This window comes from Crassostrea angulata, chromosome 2 (genome assembly GCF_025612915.1).
Source record: "Crassostrea angulata isolate pt1a10 chromosome 2, ASM2561291v2, whole genome shotgun sequence".
Lineage (NCBI taxonomy): Eukaryota > Metazoa > Mollusca > Bivalvia > Ostreida > Ostreidae > Magallana > Magallana angulata.
In genome coordinates, this window is record NC_069112.1 from 56,169,984 (window position 1) to 56,191,697 (window position 21,714).

Sequence of the window (21,714 nt, forward strand, 5' to 3'; positions counted from 1 at the left end):
ATAAATCAATGAACGATACAATCATATTGATCAAAGCTATTTGTAAATAAGTTGATCTTTTGTAAGGTAATTATTGCCTTTGAAACCAGTTTTAGGTGTTCTAGAGGTACATGTATGCGTACATTCATACGCACACAGGTACTTTGAATCCAGTAAAAACTGGAGCATGTATATTTTTAAGATTAGTTTTGTTTCATAATGAATTTCACTCAATTTTCTAATCAAATAGAGTACAAAATAGCAAGCTATGGTGCATAGAATATTTGATAAAATTTCAAACATTAATATAGCTGTTGTTTCTGAAATAAATGTCTTGGCCTTTTTGTTTGCCATAAGCATGTTAATAAGAATTTATCCCGTTAATTTCCATAACAAACTTTTAAACATTGATGGAAGGCCCTTTTTTGCCATTGATTCGTATTCGAGCATTTTGAAACTACAAAAATTGGTAGGTTTACATAATTAATTTGTTTTTATTTTTTTTAAATAAATGCCTAGAAAAAAAACCATGTTTTTTAATAACTCCCTGTTTCAAATTTTGTGTATTTTTATGAAACGACCAACAACGACAACATCAATAACAACTGCCAAACCAGATTCCATAAAAATTCTTTTTTCTACTTTTTCCACATGTACTAAGTGAGGTATAAAGAAAAAAAAATATATATACAAACTAGTAGACTTTTTGTTATCGAATAATTAGAGGTCTTTTCACCTTAATATTTTTAATGAAATGCTAGATTGCTTTATAAGATATAAAAAAAAGATATACCTTTGATATACGTTGTATTATAAAATGAAAAAAACCCTCAGAAATCCATAAATGATTTTTAAAGATTTTTTTTTTATCTCAGGCCATTTCTTTAAGAATTATATGTTGTATATCGTAAACATCTACTTGAGTAACCACAGGACTTGATGCGATACCCGGCCGACCCAATTGATTACCTTATTGCGCAATCCAGAAAACTTTTGAAACCCTTACTATTATTCTGTATTTCATAAGATATGAACATTCATTATTTAATAGATTTCCAAATGACATTGACCTTTATATCATTTTGCCAAGGTAGTTGCTTCTATTCCAATTTGACCGAAGTCTCTATGATAGATAGTAAAAAAAAGTTGGAAGTGATTTTATCGAAGTTTCAATACTTTCAGGGGCAATAACTGCAAGAAAGTGGTCTCAGATCCCTTTGGTATGAATAGATTAAAGAACTCTCTACGTGTACTGAAGACATTTGTAAAAGTTGCAAGTCTCTATCTCTTATGGTTTCAGAGGAGTAGCGATAACACGAATTTCTCAAAGGGCAGTAACTCTGCACGTTCTGGGAGTTTTTTGACACAGGGTCAATTGGTATAACTTTAACGAGCAATTAGATAAGGTTTAAATTGTATGGATAACCTTAATAACAAAAAAGTGACTCCGTGGAAAATAGAAAGAAGAAGAAGAAGAAGAAGAAGAAGAAGAAGAAGAAGAAGAAGAAGAAGAAGAAGAAGAAGAAGAAGAAGAAGAAGAAGAAGAAAAAAAAAGAAGAAGAAGAAGAAGAAGAAGAAGAAGACACATAAACAAGAAGTCTTTAACCTGAAAGGTGGAAAGATCTAAATATCATATCGTATATATACATATATGATAAAAATAATACAAAAGAATAAAAAAAGAACACAAAAATATGGTTGTGTAAAATAGTTTTATTTACAATCAAATAAAAATAGAATTTACAGTCCGGGAATAAATGTTTATGGTATCAGTCGTGGGTATATATTTTAAAAGTGCAAATGAATCATTGTTAATCCTAAACAATGAATATAATAACCGTTTTGCAAACATGTACTCAAATTAGCTGCTTATGGGTTGTTTAAAAAAATTAAATGGCAGATATAGTGCATGTAAAAGTTAGCATTAATAGAGCAGACACAACATTATAACTTGTTTTTTAAATTTTATCTTATGTTACAATGTAACTAAAAATCTATTGTGAAAATGGAACTAAATTCCTAATATGCTTTCGATATGACTATATAAAAGATCTCATACCGAACGATTTATACTAAGATAAGTAATACACTGTAAGAAATATATCGTAGAAATACATTTAAACCATCCATATTGCATACAACATAAATTAATTTCTTATACTTTGATGTTGAATACTGATTGGTCAAGACGCAGTTGATAATCTGTTCTATTACCATTAGCGTTAGCAACAGACCTGGCAACGAATAACACAACGAATTGTTACATGCGCGTAAATTATGTGCGTATGGTTTGACGTAAAATTCACGTCATTTCTACATAAAAGCAACTAAGTTTTCTTAAAAAAATAAGACATTCGACATAATAAAATAGATAGTGCTTGTTTGGAAGGATAACAGTTGGATTTGACATCCCTCAGAAACCAGGGTAATTCATTTCAAAACTCAGGGTAATTTGACATCCCTCGTAAACCAGGGTAAAACCAGGGGAAACCAGGTTTTCTCAGGGTATCGATTTCAAATGTTACCTCTCCAAACAGGCACTATTTATATAGTGTTACATCCTAGTAATAGGAAAAGAAAATTTGTACATTAGACATTTTACAGCTAACTTATGTTAAAAAGAATTGTCCTCTTCGGTCTGCGACATTTCTCTTTTCGTTCACAAATTAGAAGTTTAATCAGAATTTGTTTCATTTCTCTGTTAATAAAGATATGAAGATTACAAATATTGCGAAATTTGCTCAATGAATGAAATTATTCATGACATTTTAAGTGCTTTCACATTTTTGATTTATCATTATCTTATTTTTTTTTTTGGCAAAAAATCTGAACTTGAATGTTGACGTTTGAGGCTTACTTTTGCATGAGAAACACTTTGTGGACAACTTGTAGACATCGTTTTTTCTGACATTGATAACGCAGACTTCTTCACTTTGGTTTGCCGAAATCTTTTAAGCAAACTCTTTTTCTAAAAAGAAAAAAAAAGTTTATTTTCTCTAGTAGTTACAACCGAATTGATCCTCTAAAAATGCAAAGATTTATTATAGATCGAAAATAGAATTGCAAAGCTAGTCTTTAACTTAATCTAAGCAACAAAAAATGATTAATGGAATTCTTTACAATGTCGATTTTTTAATCTAATATAAAAGGCAATTATAGATTCTATTGAAATTTCATATTTGATTTCAAAATGATACATGTAATACTATTAATGATAATCATGTGTAAAATAACATTTTTCCCTTACCTTAGGTTTCATCAATGGTTCATTAGATTTAGATGTCGACGGGCTTTGTGAACTAAGAGTAGTTTCTTTTGTCCCTCGCTCAGTAAAACTCAATATTGTACTCAAACTCGGGTATCTATTCCATATGCCTTGCCTCACCTTACAAGAAATTGCAAATATAATATTTGCTGTAAGATATTCTATTGAAATCCCCATAGGTTTTTTTTAAATAAAAAAAAGAAGAGTCATATCTCAATCAAGATTAAGATTTAAAAAAAATAGTCATTTTCATATATGTATAAGTACATTATGAAATTCATTACAAATTTTAAAAGCTGACCTTTTTGTCCAACAAAACGTGTGAAACAAAAATGAAGAACCCCTGAAAAATAGATATTTATTATAAAAATGGCAATGTGTAAGTAAAAAACATGATTCTGATTTTTGAAACAACAAATCAAATAAAACTTAAGAAATAAGAAAGAAATAATACTTCTTTTTTTCTAAGAAAACTACCCCAAACACCTCTGCAAATTAAACAAAGTTAAAAACAAACAAACACGAAAGAAACATAATAAAGATATCAAACCTGGAATGAATTTGCAATGACAAACAAATACTGAAACACAACTGCGTTTTCGTTAACTGCCAGGATTCCGAACAGCCAAGTTACTCCTAGAACTGGCAGAAGTGTCCCAAGGGACCGCAGACCGGATCTGGTAATTAATGAAAATATTTTTTTTTTATCAGAACGTTTTACAAATATAACATGTACAATTCCATGTTTTGTTATGCATGTTTGTTAGTGGGTTTGTGGCTAAGAAGAAAAAAACCTATGTAAAAGTATGTTGTATGTTTTGTGGATACATGCAATATATTTGTGAAAACTAGTATTATTTTATTATGTTAAACTTTATGTTTGATGTTCGATTGTCGGATTATGTTGGGGCATATGTACTAATAAAACAAGTTTTTTTTCTACACTTCTAGTAAACCAACTTATATGAATATCAAGATTCTTCTTGGTTTGACTCACGACGCTTTCCTTTGCAGTGAAGATCTTGCCACTATGCTCGAAGCAAACAACACCCTCAAAAGTGAAACAATTATAAGAATATTGATCTGGAAAAAAAAAACACAATTTTTTTTTATAGAGAAACAACATTGAGTTTCAATTCTGTGAGAAACATTTAAATTCGGTGCCCTGAAAAATCTCCTATTCTCTTTACGCTTTTGAAGAATTTGATGTGCAAGGAAAAACTGAATAGTAGAATTTGTTGCTCAAGAACTTACCAAACTAATCAGACAAACTGGAATGATAAACAAATAGAGAGAGCCACTTTCGATGGACAACCAGCAGCTAAAAGGTTAAACAAAATATTTCTTTACCGACTGGAGTCAGTGGTAAATATATTTATGGCAATCAATTCTGTATTCAAGTATGTATGTAAAAGTAGATACATTCTTTAGTTCTTGAAAAGATGTAAAATACGCATACTACGACTTTAGGTGGTATCCTTTACCCCAAAACGCTCCAAGATTTGTTGCAGTAATAATGACCGGTATACCTGCAAAATTACCGCTATGAGAATGAAACAATATCATCCTTATTTTTTAATACTTACATATAATTCCATATTGGTATTTCACGCAACTACCTGACTCTTTTTTGGACCAATGTATATCGTGTTCAAAGGGCAATTTAAATCGCTTTAACCCCCACCTCTTTTAAATTGCGTCAAATGAAGTGAAGTAATCCCAACGATATTACAATGTATGTAAAAGGTTGAAGAAAATAATTAATCAAGTGCTTTAAAAAAACGTAAACATGCATCCATGTAACTTGTCTATGGATACATGAACTTGTTATGATTCCATAGAAATTGTGTTAGAATTATTCAGCTCTTAATTAGATTTTATTAATATGAATGCATATTTAGTCTGAAGATATAATTCAAATGAAGGTTTATTTTTTGTGATGATAGTTTATCCCACCAACCCCCAAAAATTGAAATTTTATCGCATCATGATACAAAAAAAGAAGAAAAAAATCGGTCACTGAAAACCAAGTCGTGAAAGGTTCATTCAAATACATACCCCAGATTCCACCCAGAAACCAGCGGACCCTTGATTTCGACTTGAAGTTGTTTGCAACATACAGGGCATAGTAAGTCACTGTAATACTCATGAAGTAATAAACACCTAACCCAAGCATACTGAAGAAGGTCACTAAGAAAAGGTAGTGGATAATGGCCGTAATCGCGACGCAAGCAACCTGAAATATAAAAATAAACGCCGGTGATTAGATATATACTCAGTGTCGGTACATGTATACATATTATTATTTTTCAAATATGAATCCAATAATTTTCAATATATTTTAGGTACATTTTACATGATTGTTTAATGCATTATGAATTTTTGTGGGATGTTTCTTTCTTTATAAAATCTACGTACATGTATATATTAAATGTATAAGAATTATATATTCACTTATCGGTTACCAGATAACTTGATTGTTGTACGTAATACATTGTATATTTTATAACTTATTTTGAATGTGTTTGTGTAAGATCTACGTTTGTATCTTAATTATGAAGTTATATATTTACATTGTACACACAAATACCTATCGCTTATCAGGAGGTAGAAATTGATTTTTACCTCATTCGCTGTCTGTTCCACTGACGATATAAATATTGTATACGACAGTATTAACGATCCACATATATTCAGTATCATGATGTTTTTGTCACTCCTGATAAATCTGAAATTTACATACAATAAAATGATTTTGATTTTCTGTAGTACATGTATACTCGCTGGAGTTATATTTGTGCATGAATTATACAAATCAGTCTTAGATACCTCCATGTCAGGATGTAAATCAAAGAAGTAAGAAACGTAAAAGCTATGGAGAGAGATACTCCAACAAGTGACATCGTTTTTAAGAATTGACTTTCTTCTGATACCTAAAATGTAGTCAAGGTAGTTTGGAATACCAACAGTAGATTTCAGTTTTGATTTATGTGACTCTATTTGTATGAGACAAGGGCGTTTACCTGAGTGTATGGTCTCATTAAAATAGCAAAGTTTGTGAGATGGTTGCAATGACAAACTGTTCTCTGGTGATCTGTTTGGTTCACAGAGCATCCTTCCTCCGACCATTTACTAAAATTAATGTTGAAATTAAATTAAAATTACTAAAATGAATTCAAATTAATAAAATTTGTTTACTAAAATTAATTACTAGTAAATAAATTGAATAATAATTTTTAAAAGGTGAATTTAAAAATACACATCAGATTGCTGTCACTTTTGTATAAAAAAAAACAGGCTTTGATTTTAAAATTAGAGAAAACAACTTGTTCACAATAACATACTTTAGATTGAAATCCCAGGAGACACATACAGCGCGCATTTCTGTAGACGTATTCTAAATAAACAATGAACGATACAAATAATATAAAAACAGCTTAAATAAACCAATTGAATTAACCTAGGTTAATTGCACTTTACACGTCGGCAATAATAGGAAACATTTAAGTTAATTTTACATAATAACTTTATGTCAACTGTAAACCAAAATCACATATTTCTGACATCTTACTTTTACAGTGTGTCCAAACGTTAGATTGAGAGGTGGATTTAACACTCCTAGGTCTTCCTGTGTCGTGATGGACAATATTGGGGAATTGACAAAAGATCTTTGCTTAGACTTTTCCCCCTGTTTGCCTTTCAACCCTTTACTGGTTGGTTTAATTGATTTTCCAAAAAGATATGAGTAAGATATATCAAGTTTAGTATCGAAGCAAATTTAAAAAAAATCATACATTATGATAATATCAAATCAGATGTTTGAGTATTTGTCAGATTAACACAGATTTAGCTAGATGTACATAAAGATTTAAACGAAAACTGAAAACTTGTTTTAACAGTTTACCTGTTAGAATCAGATCCCAGAATGTCTGACATTGTTTTACATAGAACAGCAACATAGTTGATCGCTTGTGGAAAAATTAAAAAAAACAATAAATTAAAAAACAACGAAAGATTGGTTGATATCCCTTCCAGTATCAATAATTGTTATTATATCTTGAATTAAATCGTGTTTTTACATAATTGTCGTTAACAATAAATGCATATAACGAACAAATAAATAGTTTTTGTTTTACCTTTTGTAGCGTTTGATGCTTGTTTTGGTAATTTTAGAAAGGTAGGATGTTCTTCGGAGTTTAGAAAAACGTTGTTTGATTGTTCATCCGGAAAACGTATTCCCGTTTCATCGATTTTTGCCCGGTTGATAACAAGCTCTTTAAAAAAAAACATCAATTTATACAGCGTTTTTTCTTCTACATGTATTGGCAACTCTAAACGATAAGGAAAAGGGTTTTTTTTTTTTTTTTACCAAAATTAGATCCGTTAAATTTAGTCGTTGTAATATTGTCGTTTCGGAGTGTAATCTTGCTGAAACGGTCCATATTTTTTAGGAGAAAGCTGGGGTCTTTTTCTGTCTAAAAGTAACACACTTTGTAAAATACAAATTGATATTAGTGAGCAAATAAACCACAATGAAGCGTTATACTTTTCTGCTAGATGAATGCATTGGTTTTTTTTAACTTTTATTTCCTTACCTAATTTATTAAACTTTTCTTACATAATGTGTTAAAATTAAAGTTTCAGATAAATTTATCACTTGTCAATTTTTTATTTAATTTGAGTTTTGAATTGTTTGTAAAATGAATATTTTACGCTTTAGAGATGTTTGGACTCTGTAACAAAAGAACAATCCCAAATACTTGACACAAAATACTTATTTACATTGAATATTATGTTTTTGTTCGTTTAAACGAAAGCGTATTCGAACTTCTGTTAGAATTCTTTGTAGCACCTCACTCTGAAAATCAGTAAGTTTTGTACAATGACCTCGAACAAGTGTTGACCATGCACATATGATCGAAATATTAAGCTGGTTAATATGATAAATCTTTCAGGTTTGACATTAAACGATGGATTGATTGTGCTCCAGGCCACAAGTATGCTCTTGTAAGTAATGACAACTTTTAACTTTGTCATATTTAGTTAATAAATACACAAATACAAGAATGTCATTAAAATTTTTATACCAAATGATTTGTTTTTAATTTATATTACAATATTGTATAATGTAAATTTACCTCTTTGCTTACAGTAGTCCAAGCGTTTGAGTTATTGGGCGATAAAATGTTATCAATAACAGCGTAAAATACCTGAAATTAATTAAAACATATAAAATATCGTTACTGTTAAATTTATAAGGAAATTGACATTGTAAACGGTATTCTGTGTGTACATTGTAAGCTGTACATTGCGACATCCTAAAAGACATACTAATTATTCCAACACCGTGATATATCTGTTCTTTTTTTGTGTCTGTGCATTATTCAGGTATACGCTAATAAAGATAACATGAACATTATACATCAACAAATTAAGACAATGGACGTTTAGTGCAAATTGCGGTAAACATAACATGGTCGTTCACCTAAAATCAGAGAACTAAAATAAGAGAGCTATATGCAAATCTTTGTATCATAACTAGTTTGCTGATGATAATTTTAGTTACATATTTTAGAAACACAAGACTTAGTGAAACAGTTTATGAGTATGTTTTATGTTCCATTGAATAAATCAAAAGGAGAAAGACGGAACAATGAATTGCCATTGAATATAAAATAAGCAAGTAGAATCACAAACGAAATTTACTTTGAACGTGTTAGTTACAAATTTATTCTACTGTTCTAAGTTTTTGTTGCAGGCAAAGAAAACAGGTACACGTACATTTTAAAATCATATCACTTCAACAAAGAAAATAATCAGTACTTTTGAGTGAAAAGGTTCAAAACAATTATTCAGGGTTGATAACGAGGGAAACGTTTTCGCTGACTTTTAACAATTTTCTAGTCCAACACTTTTTAATAATAGGTGAATGAATGAGAGGTTATAACGTAGATAATTCCAGTACATGACCTCTTTTTCGATAGGTAATCTTGTAGCGTTGGTTACTGTTACAATCTTCTCTAAAACGCCCAGAGACGAACTCAGATCACCAGCACCGATTCTTGACGATGTCAGGTTCTTCATCAGTCGTAGAGTATTGTTAACCGTCTCCTGGATTTGACCCCGTGTTTCATTTCCGATGATACTTTCCAACTTAAAAAAAACAAAACTTATATTGAAATTTTTTTACTACAATAAAAAATGATTGATACACTCATGATGTTATTAGTCATAGTTTATGTATCATGTGAGGAAACTTACAAGTGACGATGCATTCACCAAAGCTTCGTTGGTGCAGTTGATAAAGTTAGGAGGTTCCCATTCTCCATGTTCATCACAAAATCTTGTTGCTACACCTAGATTAGATTTGTTTGTAAATGAATAATAAACATAACAAATAATACTATGAAAAACATTCTTATATACCACTTTTTGGGAGTTGATTTTAATCAACTGTCCTATGCAGTAACTCTGGCAAACCCAAAGTGAAACAGTGTTTGGACCTGAGCACAAATCATCACCGCTGAGAAGACTTAGATCTTGAAAATAATGGATAAATTCGGTGAAATGTATGCTGTGCCATTGGTTTTCAAGGAAACGTTTTTTAAATACCTTTTAAATACCTTTTAAATACCTTGAAAATAGTCAGATTTTATAAAGTACGAACAATTTAATTATATTTTGTAGTTGTATGTATTCCTACGCCAGTGTTCAATAAAGTTTCGTGCAACCAGACGCTCGGCTATATCCGTAAATCTCCGACAAGCAGAGAGTCTCTCTTCGTAGTCGGAGATTAACGGAGACAGCCGAGCGTCTGGTTGAACGGGACGAGAGTTCAATATTGCGTGGATCCAGACGTGAACAATTTTTAGAAGCATTTCGATTACTGATACACAGTTTTGTGGAATTAATTCTATCTTTGAATATTACACAGCATGATTCATATAAAGTTTTCGCGAAATTCTTGTCTGAAAAGTTTAAGAATTCATACTATAAAAATGTGCGTAATTCAAATACAGATTAGAAACTACTTGCATGCATAATAGTATATCCTTGATTTTAAAACTGATAATAATCGATAAAATCAACTCCCGACAGTTCGTCAGTACTTTGATTAAAGATGTATATAATATCTTTTTTATTTTATTATTTTTTCGATAATATTCAAGAGAGCAAATAACAAAGAAAATTGTTATTTTTAATTAATATAATTCAAAAATCAAGAAGTTTCTGGTGATGTATCGAGAAATGTTTTGACAAAATTCAAAAGAAAAAATAAGGACATTTACTCGAGGATGTCCTTAAACAACAATTTTAAAGCTGTTAAAGAGTATTGTGTGAAAAATTCGACATCGATATGAGTTGATTTATAAGATTATTTAAATGTAAGGAGAAGTAAATATTATCTTTTGTATTGTATCTTTTGTATATCTTTATACGATTCACGTTTATGCGCATTTACGCATGTGCGCAGGAAACGTTAACAGCAAAAGAAAAAAAAAGAAAAAAAAGAAGACTCGACACCAAGTTTTCAAACGATCGTATCAAAATACACTTAGTGTATATTTTTATAGGTACTAACATAGGTACTAACATTTTATATCAATATAGTGATTACGACGTAACTTTATTTAACTGAATAATTTTTGTAACAATAAATATTAATTTTTATGTATCTAGAATAATAAAGTATATAAATGTATGAATCAGAAATCTCATAATAAAGTCTTACGTATCCATCTTCTAAAACGTATCTTCTAGTCTGTGAGAGAGAGAAAGCGAGAAAGCGAGAGAGAGAGAGAGAGAGAGAGGGAGAGAGAGAGAGAGAGAGAGAGAGAAAGAGAGAGAGAGAGAGAGGAAGAGAGTACGTCGATGAACAAACGTTTCTACACAAGTTATAAATTTAACAATACACGGGTAGGTAAAAACTTAAAACTGTTTTTGCAATTTGAAAAAAAATAACAACTGTATACAACTTTTTATAACAATTTGCCCAAGGCTACCTTTTTGATATTTAGGACACGACTCTTTTAAAGTTAGTCCCGCAATGGTAGTATTCCATAATATTCCATCTATTTGTTCATCTTTGCAACTCATCAATTCTTTAGGATCTTCAAAACACATACATCTGTTAACTATAGCAAAAGGTGTCATTAAGGAAATTTATTCAGTTCACAAATCTTTAAGAATGGAGGTAATTTACTAACAAACATGTATAAATATACATAGGTGTAGATTGTCATTTACACATATGTTCTAATTTTTAGCTTATTTTGATACGGATTTCAAAAGTCTAAGAATACACTTAAGCCATTCTGTAGCAATATCTTAGGTTTAGGTATCATTATTGTTACGAACCCTCGATGTTGAGGTACAAATATATGACAAAACAGTAATGCTTAATCTCCAAATAATGTTGAAGCAACATTATATATTCGGTTATTTCGCTAACAGGCCAAATCTAGTAGAGGATGATTAGAAAAGAAAAAAATGTTGTTCTTAAAATTGTTTTCATTCCATCATTGAAAGGATTTACATTTTGTTTAGTCAATGATATTTAAAAAAAAATAACTTTAGTGGAAGAATTAATAAACCAATTTGCTTGGCGGTTGAGGTATGTATCGTCGCCCACTGATGAAGTCAATTTTCCAAACAAAATGACAGCCCAGTTGAAATAGCTGCGCCAATAAGCTTGGCATGGAGGTACATGTAATTATACATGTATACAGCACTATTTAAACCTATGCCTATAGATATCCATTGCATTTACTTATCCATTGCCCACCATAGAGGTCTAAATCCGACTTCTGCCCATCCACAGCATTGGTTGAATTTGTGTTGTAATTGAAGCTGCTTTCTGGATATTGGTATGTTGTGCTACTAAGCGCTAAAGTACCTAAAGAAAAACAAAGAAATGTTCATTATTCCGTGTAAGTTGTTAAATATTTAGATTTTTTAGTGTTACATCTTATTCGCAATTCTCTATTTCCCTTGTTTTACTTTTTAACATGATACCCCAGATATTGAAAATGGAAACGAAAGAATACATTTTTTTTTACCTAAATAAAGAAACCTTAGATAGAGAAATTGTTTTTACTGGTGGCTGACATAATGAAGAACTCTTTTGTATTCAAAACCAAAAAAGAACGATTTTTTTTTACGTCACACCATCTACTCTGGTTTGGTTTCACATACGCAATGAAAAAAGTGCTCTGAATAAAAAACTGGTTTATACCTTTCTTTACACAAGTATCCGACAGAACAAAATTGATAATGTTTAGGTTCACACGTCGATCCAAAGAATAAATGCATGTATGCATAAATATATGCATTTTTTTTTTAAAAAAAGGACAACTAACATTCAATGTTGAAAACTACTTCGAGTAAATTTTATGCTTAAATTACATTCTATAAATAATAATTACTATGCCGAAATAACGATGGCAGATTTTTTCTAAGATACTTGGTATCTGTTGAAAATTTCCACATCTACGCGAGATTTCTCTGACAATAACCTCTTTAAGATTTCAACGAACTTTTTTCGTTTGAGGTTGGTCTGAAATTTAGTGGAAAAGTCAAAGGTAAAAGTAAGGGTCTCAGATCGATATTGTTTCAAATTTTTCCAGAACTTTTCATTTGGAGTGAATATCAGGATTTGATTATACTGATGCTATGTTTATAAAACAAACCGTAATAGATGGTGTGACGTCATATAATAAAGTTCCAATGACAGATCTCATAGCGGCGAGACATTTAAATGAAGCGATCCATTTTCTTAATTTAATAATTATCTCGGGGAAATAATGAAAAAAAAATACGATTTACAATTATAGTACATGCTACATGTAATTAATCGCTTAATTGTACAACATGATTTTAGTCTCCTGTTTCTTTAAATCACCATTACCACATGAATATATTAGTTATCGTAACATTTCTTTTTTTAATTTCTGTTTCTAACGTTATACGACATAAATTAAAAGGGGTTTTTTTTGGTCAAGAGAGTATGTTTAATTATTCTATTTTCTCGTTACATTGATGTAAAAAAAAAGGTTCGAGCTAACAAAGAAAATGACGTAAAGTTGGGTTAAAAAATGGCCATTTCTACAATTAAAAGAAATATGCCCATCATAAAGATTAATTTTGTCGCAATTTTTTAATGTTCATTAATACAGTCATCATTTCTTATTATCCAGTACCTTGTCAAATGCATTTCCTGTATATGTCCAATTAGTATTTACATGTACCTTTTGGACGGCTCTCAACGCCGTATATAACTGGAATATAGAACAGCACAACAAAACACATTAAAAAAGAAAAATGATACTCACTGTTAGCAAAGCTTGATGAAAGACAAAAGTTAAGACAAAGAATAGTCTTAAACATATTCTGACGATCGCCAAAAACAATAAACATCATTGTTAAAACTGAAAATATAAAAACGATATACCACTAATAGTGACAAGTCATATATAACATGGGAATTACATTTACTTTCTTCGTAAATATCATAGAAAATATAATTTTTTTCTTAATTATTTCTATCTTTCACTTAAAAAAAATAATAAAAGAAATATTTTCTAATGTATTTCTATGTTTTACATGTGTACTTTGCAGTTGCAATAGGTTACCGATTTGGCTCTAAGTGATACCTCCAGAGTAATAATTATAATCACAAGAAAAATATTTGACACCTATACATAATTTCGATCATTAATAAATATCGTCATTGAAAAAAACCTATTAGGGTTACACTACTGAAAGAACCAGATTGCTTAAGGTTTTCAATACAGCAAACATTAGTTAAAAATAAAACAAATGTGGAACAGTAGATGTATATATCAAAGTTTGTGCATATTTACTAAAATAAATGAAATTAAAGATTCATTAAAACTCTGCTTGAATCAAATCCTAATTTTTGACATTAACCATTTATTGTCTCAAGATGAGCCTTGGATATTTATTTATATAAACGAATTTATTAAACAACTGTCCTTTTTGCAAAATATTTATGAATATCAAATCTTTATTCATTTTTGCACTTTTATGAACATTATACCCTGATTTATTTTTTTAGTCTTTAAATTCCATGCATTTTTATCTTTGTACAAAGTATGTTAACAAGTGTTTGTGATTTAAAGAATAATTCAGAACTGTAGAGGTAAGAGCTCTCATAACCAGTACATAAGTACGAGACTTACAATTGCAATAAAGAAAACAACTACTATAAAAAACAAGTGTACAACTCAAGCCAGATAATACAATCTAAGTACTTCCTTCATGAATTCCTGTTACATGCAGTATACCGACACTACATAGCTTATTTAATGAAAAATTTCTTTCAATCGAGTGATGGAAGACTTTTTACACATTTAAACATGTTAATAATTTAAACACATGATATTGTGATTAATGTCGGATTTGCAACACTGGCGAGTAAATTAGAACATGATGAATGTTGTAAACAAGTATTCCTTATAAAGGAATGATTGGCAATAATGATATATTGATAGCCAGTTTGATGTAAAAAAAATTAAAATGGTAATGTATTTTTAAAATATAGAATATTTTGAATCTGTACACCATAATTTCATCACTATAAACCGTCAACAAATTTTTGAAATAAATTTGGGGAAAGCCGTTAGTAAACTCCTTGTCTAGTTTTATATTTTTAACGTAATCATTAAATGTTAATGTATCTTCTTCTTCTTCTTCAGAATACTGAGTAGGGTTCTTCAAAGAGCATTAACACGTATACAAAGGAAGAGTTGTATTAAAATAATTTAATGCGACTGAAAAACATTGAATGCCATCATAACTTGCTATTAAGGTCGCATTATAACGTAACCTTGTTTATAAATCAAGCCGTCTTTCTTAGCTACTATTATGCAACATCAATATATCGAGGTCAGTTCATGGATTTTTATGATTCAAACAGGCCCCCACGAATTTTTATGATTCCACAGTAGGGGATGGATTGACCTAGACGGTTTGATTTGGGTATGGATTGACTGGATTTCAGTCAACAGTGCCCCAAGGTATATATAGGGATATTCAATCTCAAGTGCTCGTATAGCATGATATAGTTCATCGAGGTCAACTGCATTACTGAATGAATCTTTCGATCAAAATTCTTACGCGTGAGACAAAATGAGCATTCTTGAATTAACAGGTCGAACTGTATTTTATGTATGTTTGCATCTCTTAAGATAAATGAGTTGAAATAAAACTGAGTAAAATGTTATATAAATACTAAACCAAACAAGTTTTTATAAGAACTACTTATGCAAGCGGAATGTGTGCGCACGTGAAAGCATTTGCCGGATGCCTCATATGGACACAATAGTGATCGGCCGAAGCCGATCACAAAAATTAATGAATAAATCTATTAAAAACTTAGTATTAAACCTATTTATCAATAACAAATTGTTGTTCTTGTTTAAATAACGGCGATAATGTTATAATTATAAGGTTCAGATAAAATAGTACATCAGTAAAAAAGTAACAGTATAGTGTATATTTGCTTTAATTTTAATGTCATCATTTAAATATTAAAATTGTTAATCTATAGATTAAAGTGTAGTTAGATCTGTAGACTAGTTCTGTTATTGATTGGATCGCCAAATAATCATAATAACTGAACAAATTTGACTTGGTTAACAAATCTGATAACATTGTTGCAAACTTAATTCAATGGTAGAAAAAAAAGTTTAAAAAAATGCTATTAAAAATAACGGACAGTACCGAAAGCAAACCGTACAGACAGAGTAAAGCATAGAAATCACATAAGTAGTACTTACATAACAATGTTCTTTCGAACTTCTATCATCACACTACTCCATGCAACTGCCGTTAAACGAGGCCAGCAGGGATGTTTAAAAGCAGCTCTTAGTGTGCTTAACAACAACTTTTAGTGAGAGTTTGCAATGCAATTAAGGCTGTATAAGTCATTTACTCAAAACAAAAGAAATATGGAAAACATGTACATATAATGTTTTAAAAATATTTTGTTCGTATACTCATGTTTAAAAATACAATGTCACCTTTTAAGACGAAAACGTTAAATATTTTTTAAAAAGTTTGCTTATTCCAGCAAAATATATTCTTTTTATTTATTGAGTATCCCCAAATGACGGCTTCCGTTTATTGTTGTGATCTTTGGTAGAGTGTGACTGCTTATTTTTCTCAAAATTGTCTTACTCAATTCAATTCATCTTTTTTCAATACGTTTTTGATCGTCAAGTATTTTTGCAAAAACTTTCGATCTAATTCAGTCTCATGATAAATGATTTCTTAATCAAATTCATTTAACGACCGTATTTTTGACCCTGTCAATATGGTCTTTATTAAAAGATATTGGAATGTCTTAAAAATCGCAGCAAATTTTAAAATCTTTAAGAGGTTAAATTTATAAAAAAAATATTAAATTGTAAAATATAAATGAGCGTTTGAAGAAGCCCTTGCAATATTTTAAGATATCCCATTTATTTTCTCAGGTAAGGAATATTTCTGATTGTGCAATGTTGCTCAAAAAACAACATAACCAGTTATGAACATGTCCTTAAGATTAAATGCGTTTCTCATGGACTTTTAAAACTACGAAACTGTTAATTAGACTTGTATTGTATTCATTGTAAATTAACATTTTTCAGAAGTCTTGCTCCAGATTATCACCAAGATATTACCTGGCGTATTTAGATTCCATATCTAGATATTGGCATGACGCTTACAATTGCATCAAAGAAAAATTAATCATTGCACATCATTAGCTTATAATAGATTTCATGTGTGTCCCGTGGGCAATCTAACGTGTAACCTAGTAATAGGATAATACGGAAGAAATGAAACAATCATATTCAAAATAATGCCCTCTACATTAATAATTTTCTAAATTAAGAAAAAAATATTTTTTCTAGCTATATGGAATCTGTTTTTGCTATTTCTCCTTTAAGTCTTTCAAAATCTTTGGTGTAAGCTTTAATAATAACACTGAAATAATAGCCTCGCATTTTTTGGAGTATCACTTATTCAAAGAAGTGGCAATTTACCACAAAACACTTAGTGAAGCAATTAATGTTATCCAGCCATCATCATCTTTAAACTTCCTTTATGTGTTCGTCTGATATGTGGTAGTATAAATATTGAGCGAAAAAAGAGACGCACTTTTAAATGATTTCAAAAGAGAGAGACTGTATTAATTTTAACCGTATTTACCAAGTAGCGCAAGATTTTCAACAACGGTATATGGTTTTAACTTTAAAATGTACGGGACGGTATATTTGATTCTGCGTATTGTATCAAACTTTTGAATGAGGTGATTAGTTAGTTGCTTTATATCATAATAATTGAACACATTAATTGTTGTGTGGTAGATCGGGATTTCGTTTCTATTTATTATAATTAGTATTTCGATCCCGAAGTGATTTAATTCTATTACTTTGGTAATGCCCACTTTATACGTAAACCAATAGCGTTATTGACAGTTGTCTTTGATCTCTTTCCGTATAAAAAGTCGTGTAAGTCCTTATTTGACGAGGGAGACGGCTGGTTTCGCTAGCTACTTTTCTCCAGACAGAGAGAGAGATGGAGGGAGACAGCTGGTATCGCTAGCTACTTTTCTCCTGAGACCCTGTCTCGTCCGTCTATTTGAGGTCCCTGTTAAAGTTAGGTTTTAGGGTTGGGGATTTTAGGTACTTGCTATTGACTTGTGTTCTTATTTTGTAATAATAAATTTATAAAGGGTTGTTAATCTTGGGTTTTCATTTACTTTGAGTTTTGGTTTATTATATCTGGTTTATCTATATTGAGATTAAATTCGTTTTCATACCTTATCTATAATTTAGTAAAGTTTAATCTTTAATGTAGAGGTCAAATTCGGTCTCAAAACAAAAATAAACACAACGCGAAATACTCATAAAAACTTATACTGCACTGACCTGCTACAGTTGTCTGTCTTATATTATTATGCCTCCTGTCAGTTTGTCGCTATATATTCAATACTCATCTATTTTCGCATAGTATACAATGGGTTTATATAGCGTAAGCATACTATGCCGAAATAGAGCACGGCAAATGTTTACAACGATACTTTGTAAGCGCCGAAGGCGGGTTTTGAACTCTTGCCACTAAAAGCATTACGTCTTGAAGCCCAACGCGTTACCATTACGCTACAGCAGCCAATGATGTTACTGACGGTATTTATATATATAAAACGTAGAAACATTTGATTGACATCAAGCAATTAAAATTATTAATCTTTCAAAAAAAAACACATCATTAAGTTTTGATAAACTTTTGAACGAATAGATTAAACAATTTCGAAAGAAATTCTACATGAGAATCACAAAAATGCTTTTTTAAATGACGCTTGATACAGATTTACAAGAACAAAATTTAATGAGATTTCGTCTGCTTAACATTTCGAGTTTTGTTGGTATGGTGAAACGTCTCTCGTTTCTTTAAAAGAACATAATCCCTTGTTGATTTTTTACTGTACAACAACTTGTTGATTAAATAATAAGGATTATTTGTTTTCATATCAAATAGTCTGTATCAATTTTGAGACACTCTGTATATTCGGAAAAAAGCCCCTACAAAAACCCCATAGTTTCACTGAATTTTTGACAACACTACATACACACATTCAACACATACACAAGTAGGACTCAGCACTAAATAAAGCCTTTTTAGATTTGTCAGCCTTGATTGTGGGGTCCTCAATCCCCTATTGGGCTGAAATTGCAGCAGCAGAGAGACCGGGGGGACCTTAACCTGTAATTTTGAATTTTGAATGCCGCACGGCTTAAGGATATCGTTGATAAAGTTTTATGTGACGTTGAACTCATACACAAGTGTTTTGTACACAATCTGAAAAGACACAGACATATTTCTAGTTTGGTGTGTACTGAACATTCATTTGAACAGTCAGCAACAGATCCTGTAAAATTCCTCTTATCAAAATCTGCCTTTGGAACATTAAAAGAACGGTACGGATGTGCAAAACATGCCAAGCTAAGTGTAACCGAAAGACTGAACGCAAAGGGCGTGACGATGTTATTGAGCGATAAAATGACATCTAAATTGTTTTCTGAAAATGCACAATGTTCATTGTATCGATTGAATGCTTAATGGCCAAAGACAACCCCCATCTGGTCTGTCCCTTTGCGTATGGGAAACAAAATCAACAAAAAGCGAGTCAGAATTAACAAGGGCATGAAAAATTTCATGGCAGACCAGTTGGGGGGGGGGGGGGTTGTTACATTGGCCATGCCACAACATCAAGACAACCGATCTTGAGTTGTTTCGATCAGATGGTACAAACCTGTCGAACACTGGTAACAACATACATCTGACGAATATTAAATGCGCTCTACAATATTTCATTCATGGACAAAGGAACCAGTATCCAGTGGTTTCCTGAAAAGCAACTTTTTCCGTCTCCAATCCCATTTGCATTTACATATGTACATTTTTTATGTTAGTATTCAGAAAGTTCTGATGCTTGTTTTGTTCCCATGATAGGACCAATGCTTTGGCCCAAAATTTTATTTTACTTAAAAGCATAATGTGCGGCCATACTTGGTATTGGCCTTTGTTTCATGCTCTTTCAATTTTATGTACAATCTAAGGTAAATATAAATATTTTCAAGTCTCCAACAATTTTTATATGTATTAGTTTTACATATATAATATTAATTTATATAAAGGGTTTTGTGGGGGACATTGTCCCAATGTCTGTGGCGGGACTGTGGAGTCCATAGTGGTATGTGTTGACACTTTCTGCTCCAAAACCTGAGTGTCTCCCCCCACTTGCTTTCAAATCTAGGGGCTAGTTATAAATTAAATCATTCAATATGATTTATAAAAGGCAAAGTTATGACAGTTAACTGTGCCATGTTGTCACAATGTAAAATTGGTTTTTTTGTATAGCGGGCCTACACTGGGTATAGGTGGAGCCACATCCACCTCACTCCAGTGAGGGGATGCTACAGGCTGGTGCACTAATAATGGTGTAATAATTGGTTGATAAAGTAGCCGTTCTCACGCAAAGTTCTAAACCAGGTAGCACTGCAGGAGACAGGGTGAGAAGGGCAGGACTCACTACCCTCCTTAGAACGCTGGGGATCGTTCAGGTTCGGGCACTGATGTTTCATACTCGGAACCACAGTGTGTCCCTACATGGGTAGTTAAACTGGCACACTGATCGGCTTCCCAGTTACCCCAAAAAATCATTATGCAGCCAACATCCACCAATTGTTTGTAATAGCAGAGTAATAAATATCTATCATACTATTTATTGTAAAGTTCTATTTCATAATTCCTGAATGTTGCCAGGCTCTGTGTCTTCAAGCAAATATAATGTAAAGTGCTGGGTTAGCTTAGTAAATTCAATAATTAATTAATCGATTTGAAATCAATTGATTAATTTGAAAGAACAAACGCCACCTTTTCCAGTGATTATTTTGTTTGGGATGAGACAACACTCAAACGTCACAGTACTTATAGCAAAGTTTGTTAATATACAAAACTCGGCATAATAATAACAATGGTGTTGTGTTATGCATGTACTATGCCTAAATAGTAGTCAGAGTTTGAAACATACATGTATAGTGCACTCGCCTCCGGCTCGTGCACCATGTATAAAACCCTAGTACATGCACAACAAAACACTATATATATGATATAGATTTTTTATATTATTTTCATATTTGATTGTATGTTTATAGTATTCATTGATTTTAAAAGGTCTTATTTCTTATATCGTGTGCAAGGTCAAAAGGTAACTTACTTATAAGTCAGTAGTAGGACATTCTTGATCTTTGTTTACAAACTGTGTATTCTAGATAGTCAGTATTTAAAAGACGACCAACATATTATCTAGCTTTTTATTACATCTAAGTATTGTCACCAAGCACTAGGATTATTAATTGATTCATCAAATATTTTATGTACGTTATCACTGTTTGAATGAAGAAAAAAATGTTGAATTTCGATAAAGTTTATTATTATAGGTCAATGCTGATATTGGTGTTATACAGTAAGAATTTAGAAATTTGGCAAGGGGTAAACTTTTAATTAAGATTATGAAATAGTGATTACAGGATGACCACATGCGGTTAAATCACATGGGTACTGAGAAAGTTTACAAGTTGTGGAAACGTCATGGAAACCGGTTCTGGGGTATAAAATAGCCATGCAAGCCCTAAGAACCTCAGTTGCGGTTTCTCGTTAATAAAATTGTAAAGACATACAACTTGTTATATTTTAAGGTCGAGCAATAGAGGCTGAAAGCAAGCATTTATATACATTGCCCTCGCTGTCCAAGCATCCCCACAAACAACATTAAAAAACCAATACAACAAATATATTGACACAAACCATCCACTTCGTTATACCCTCGAATTCTTTGGACTTTGTTATAACATTTGGTCATCATACTTAATGAATATGATATGATATGAATTTGGTTG

General features: G+C 31.1%; 1 protein-coding gene across 1 annotated transcript; it reads right to left on the minus strand.

Moving 5' to 3' along the window:
* Nucleotides 1-2,601: 2,601 nt before the first annotated feature.
* LOC128171617 (adhesion G protein-coupled receptor B1-like) lies at nt 2,602-16,096 on the minus strand. Its single transcript, XM_052837406.1, has 24 exons — nt 16,045-16,096; nt 13,576-13,671; nt 12,015-12,140; nt 11,248-11,355; nt 9,506-9,600; nt 9,215-9,397; nt 8,383-8,454; nt 7,614-7,719; nt 7,381-7,518; nt 7,149-7,212; nt 6,816-6,954; nt 6,589-6,641; nt 6,268-6,376; nt 6,074-6,177; nt 5,870-5,972; nt 5,303-5,480; nt 4,704-4,773; nt 4,499-4,565; nt 4,242-4,327; nt 3,795-3,921; nt 3,546-3,587; nt 3,227-3,364; nt 2,837-2,947; nt 2,602-2,677 (listed from the first exon to the last, which is right to left on the minus strand). The coding sequence occupies exons 2-24, from the start codon at nt 13,661-13,663 to the stop codon at nt 2,654-2,656; spliced, it is 2,331 nt and encodes a 776-aa protein (XP_052693366.1). The 5' UTR covers nt 13,664-13,671; nt 16,045-16,096; the 3' UTR covers nt 2,602-2,653.
* Between the last annotated feature and the right edge of the window lie 5,618 nt (nt 16,097-21,714).

Coding starts and splice junctions, on each gene's coding strand:
- LOC128171617 (XM_052837406.1), bottom strand. CDS start 13,663: ATGATGTTTATTGTTTTTGGCGATCGTCAGAATATGTTTAAGACTATT. Junction 6,642..6,815: donor CGTTTGGACACACTGTAAAA/GTAAGATGTCAG, acceptor TTGTTTATTTAG/AATACGTCTACAGAAATGCG. Junction 3,365..3,545: donor ACGTTTTGTTGGACAAAAAG/GTCAGCTTTTAA, acceptor ATTTCTTGTAAG/GTGAGGCAAGGCATATGGAA.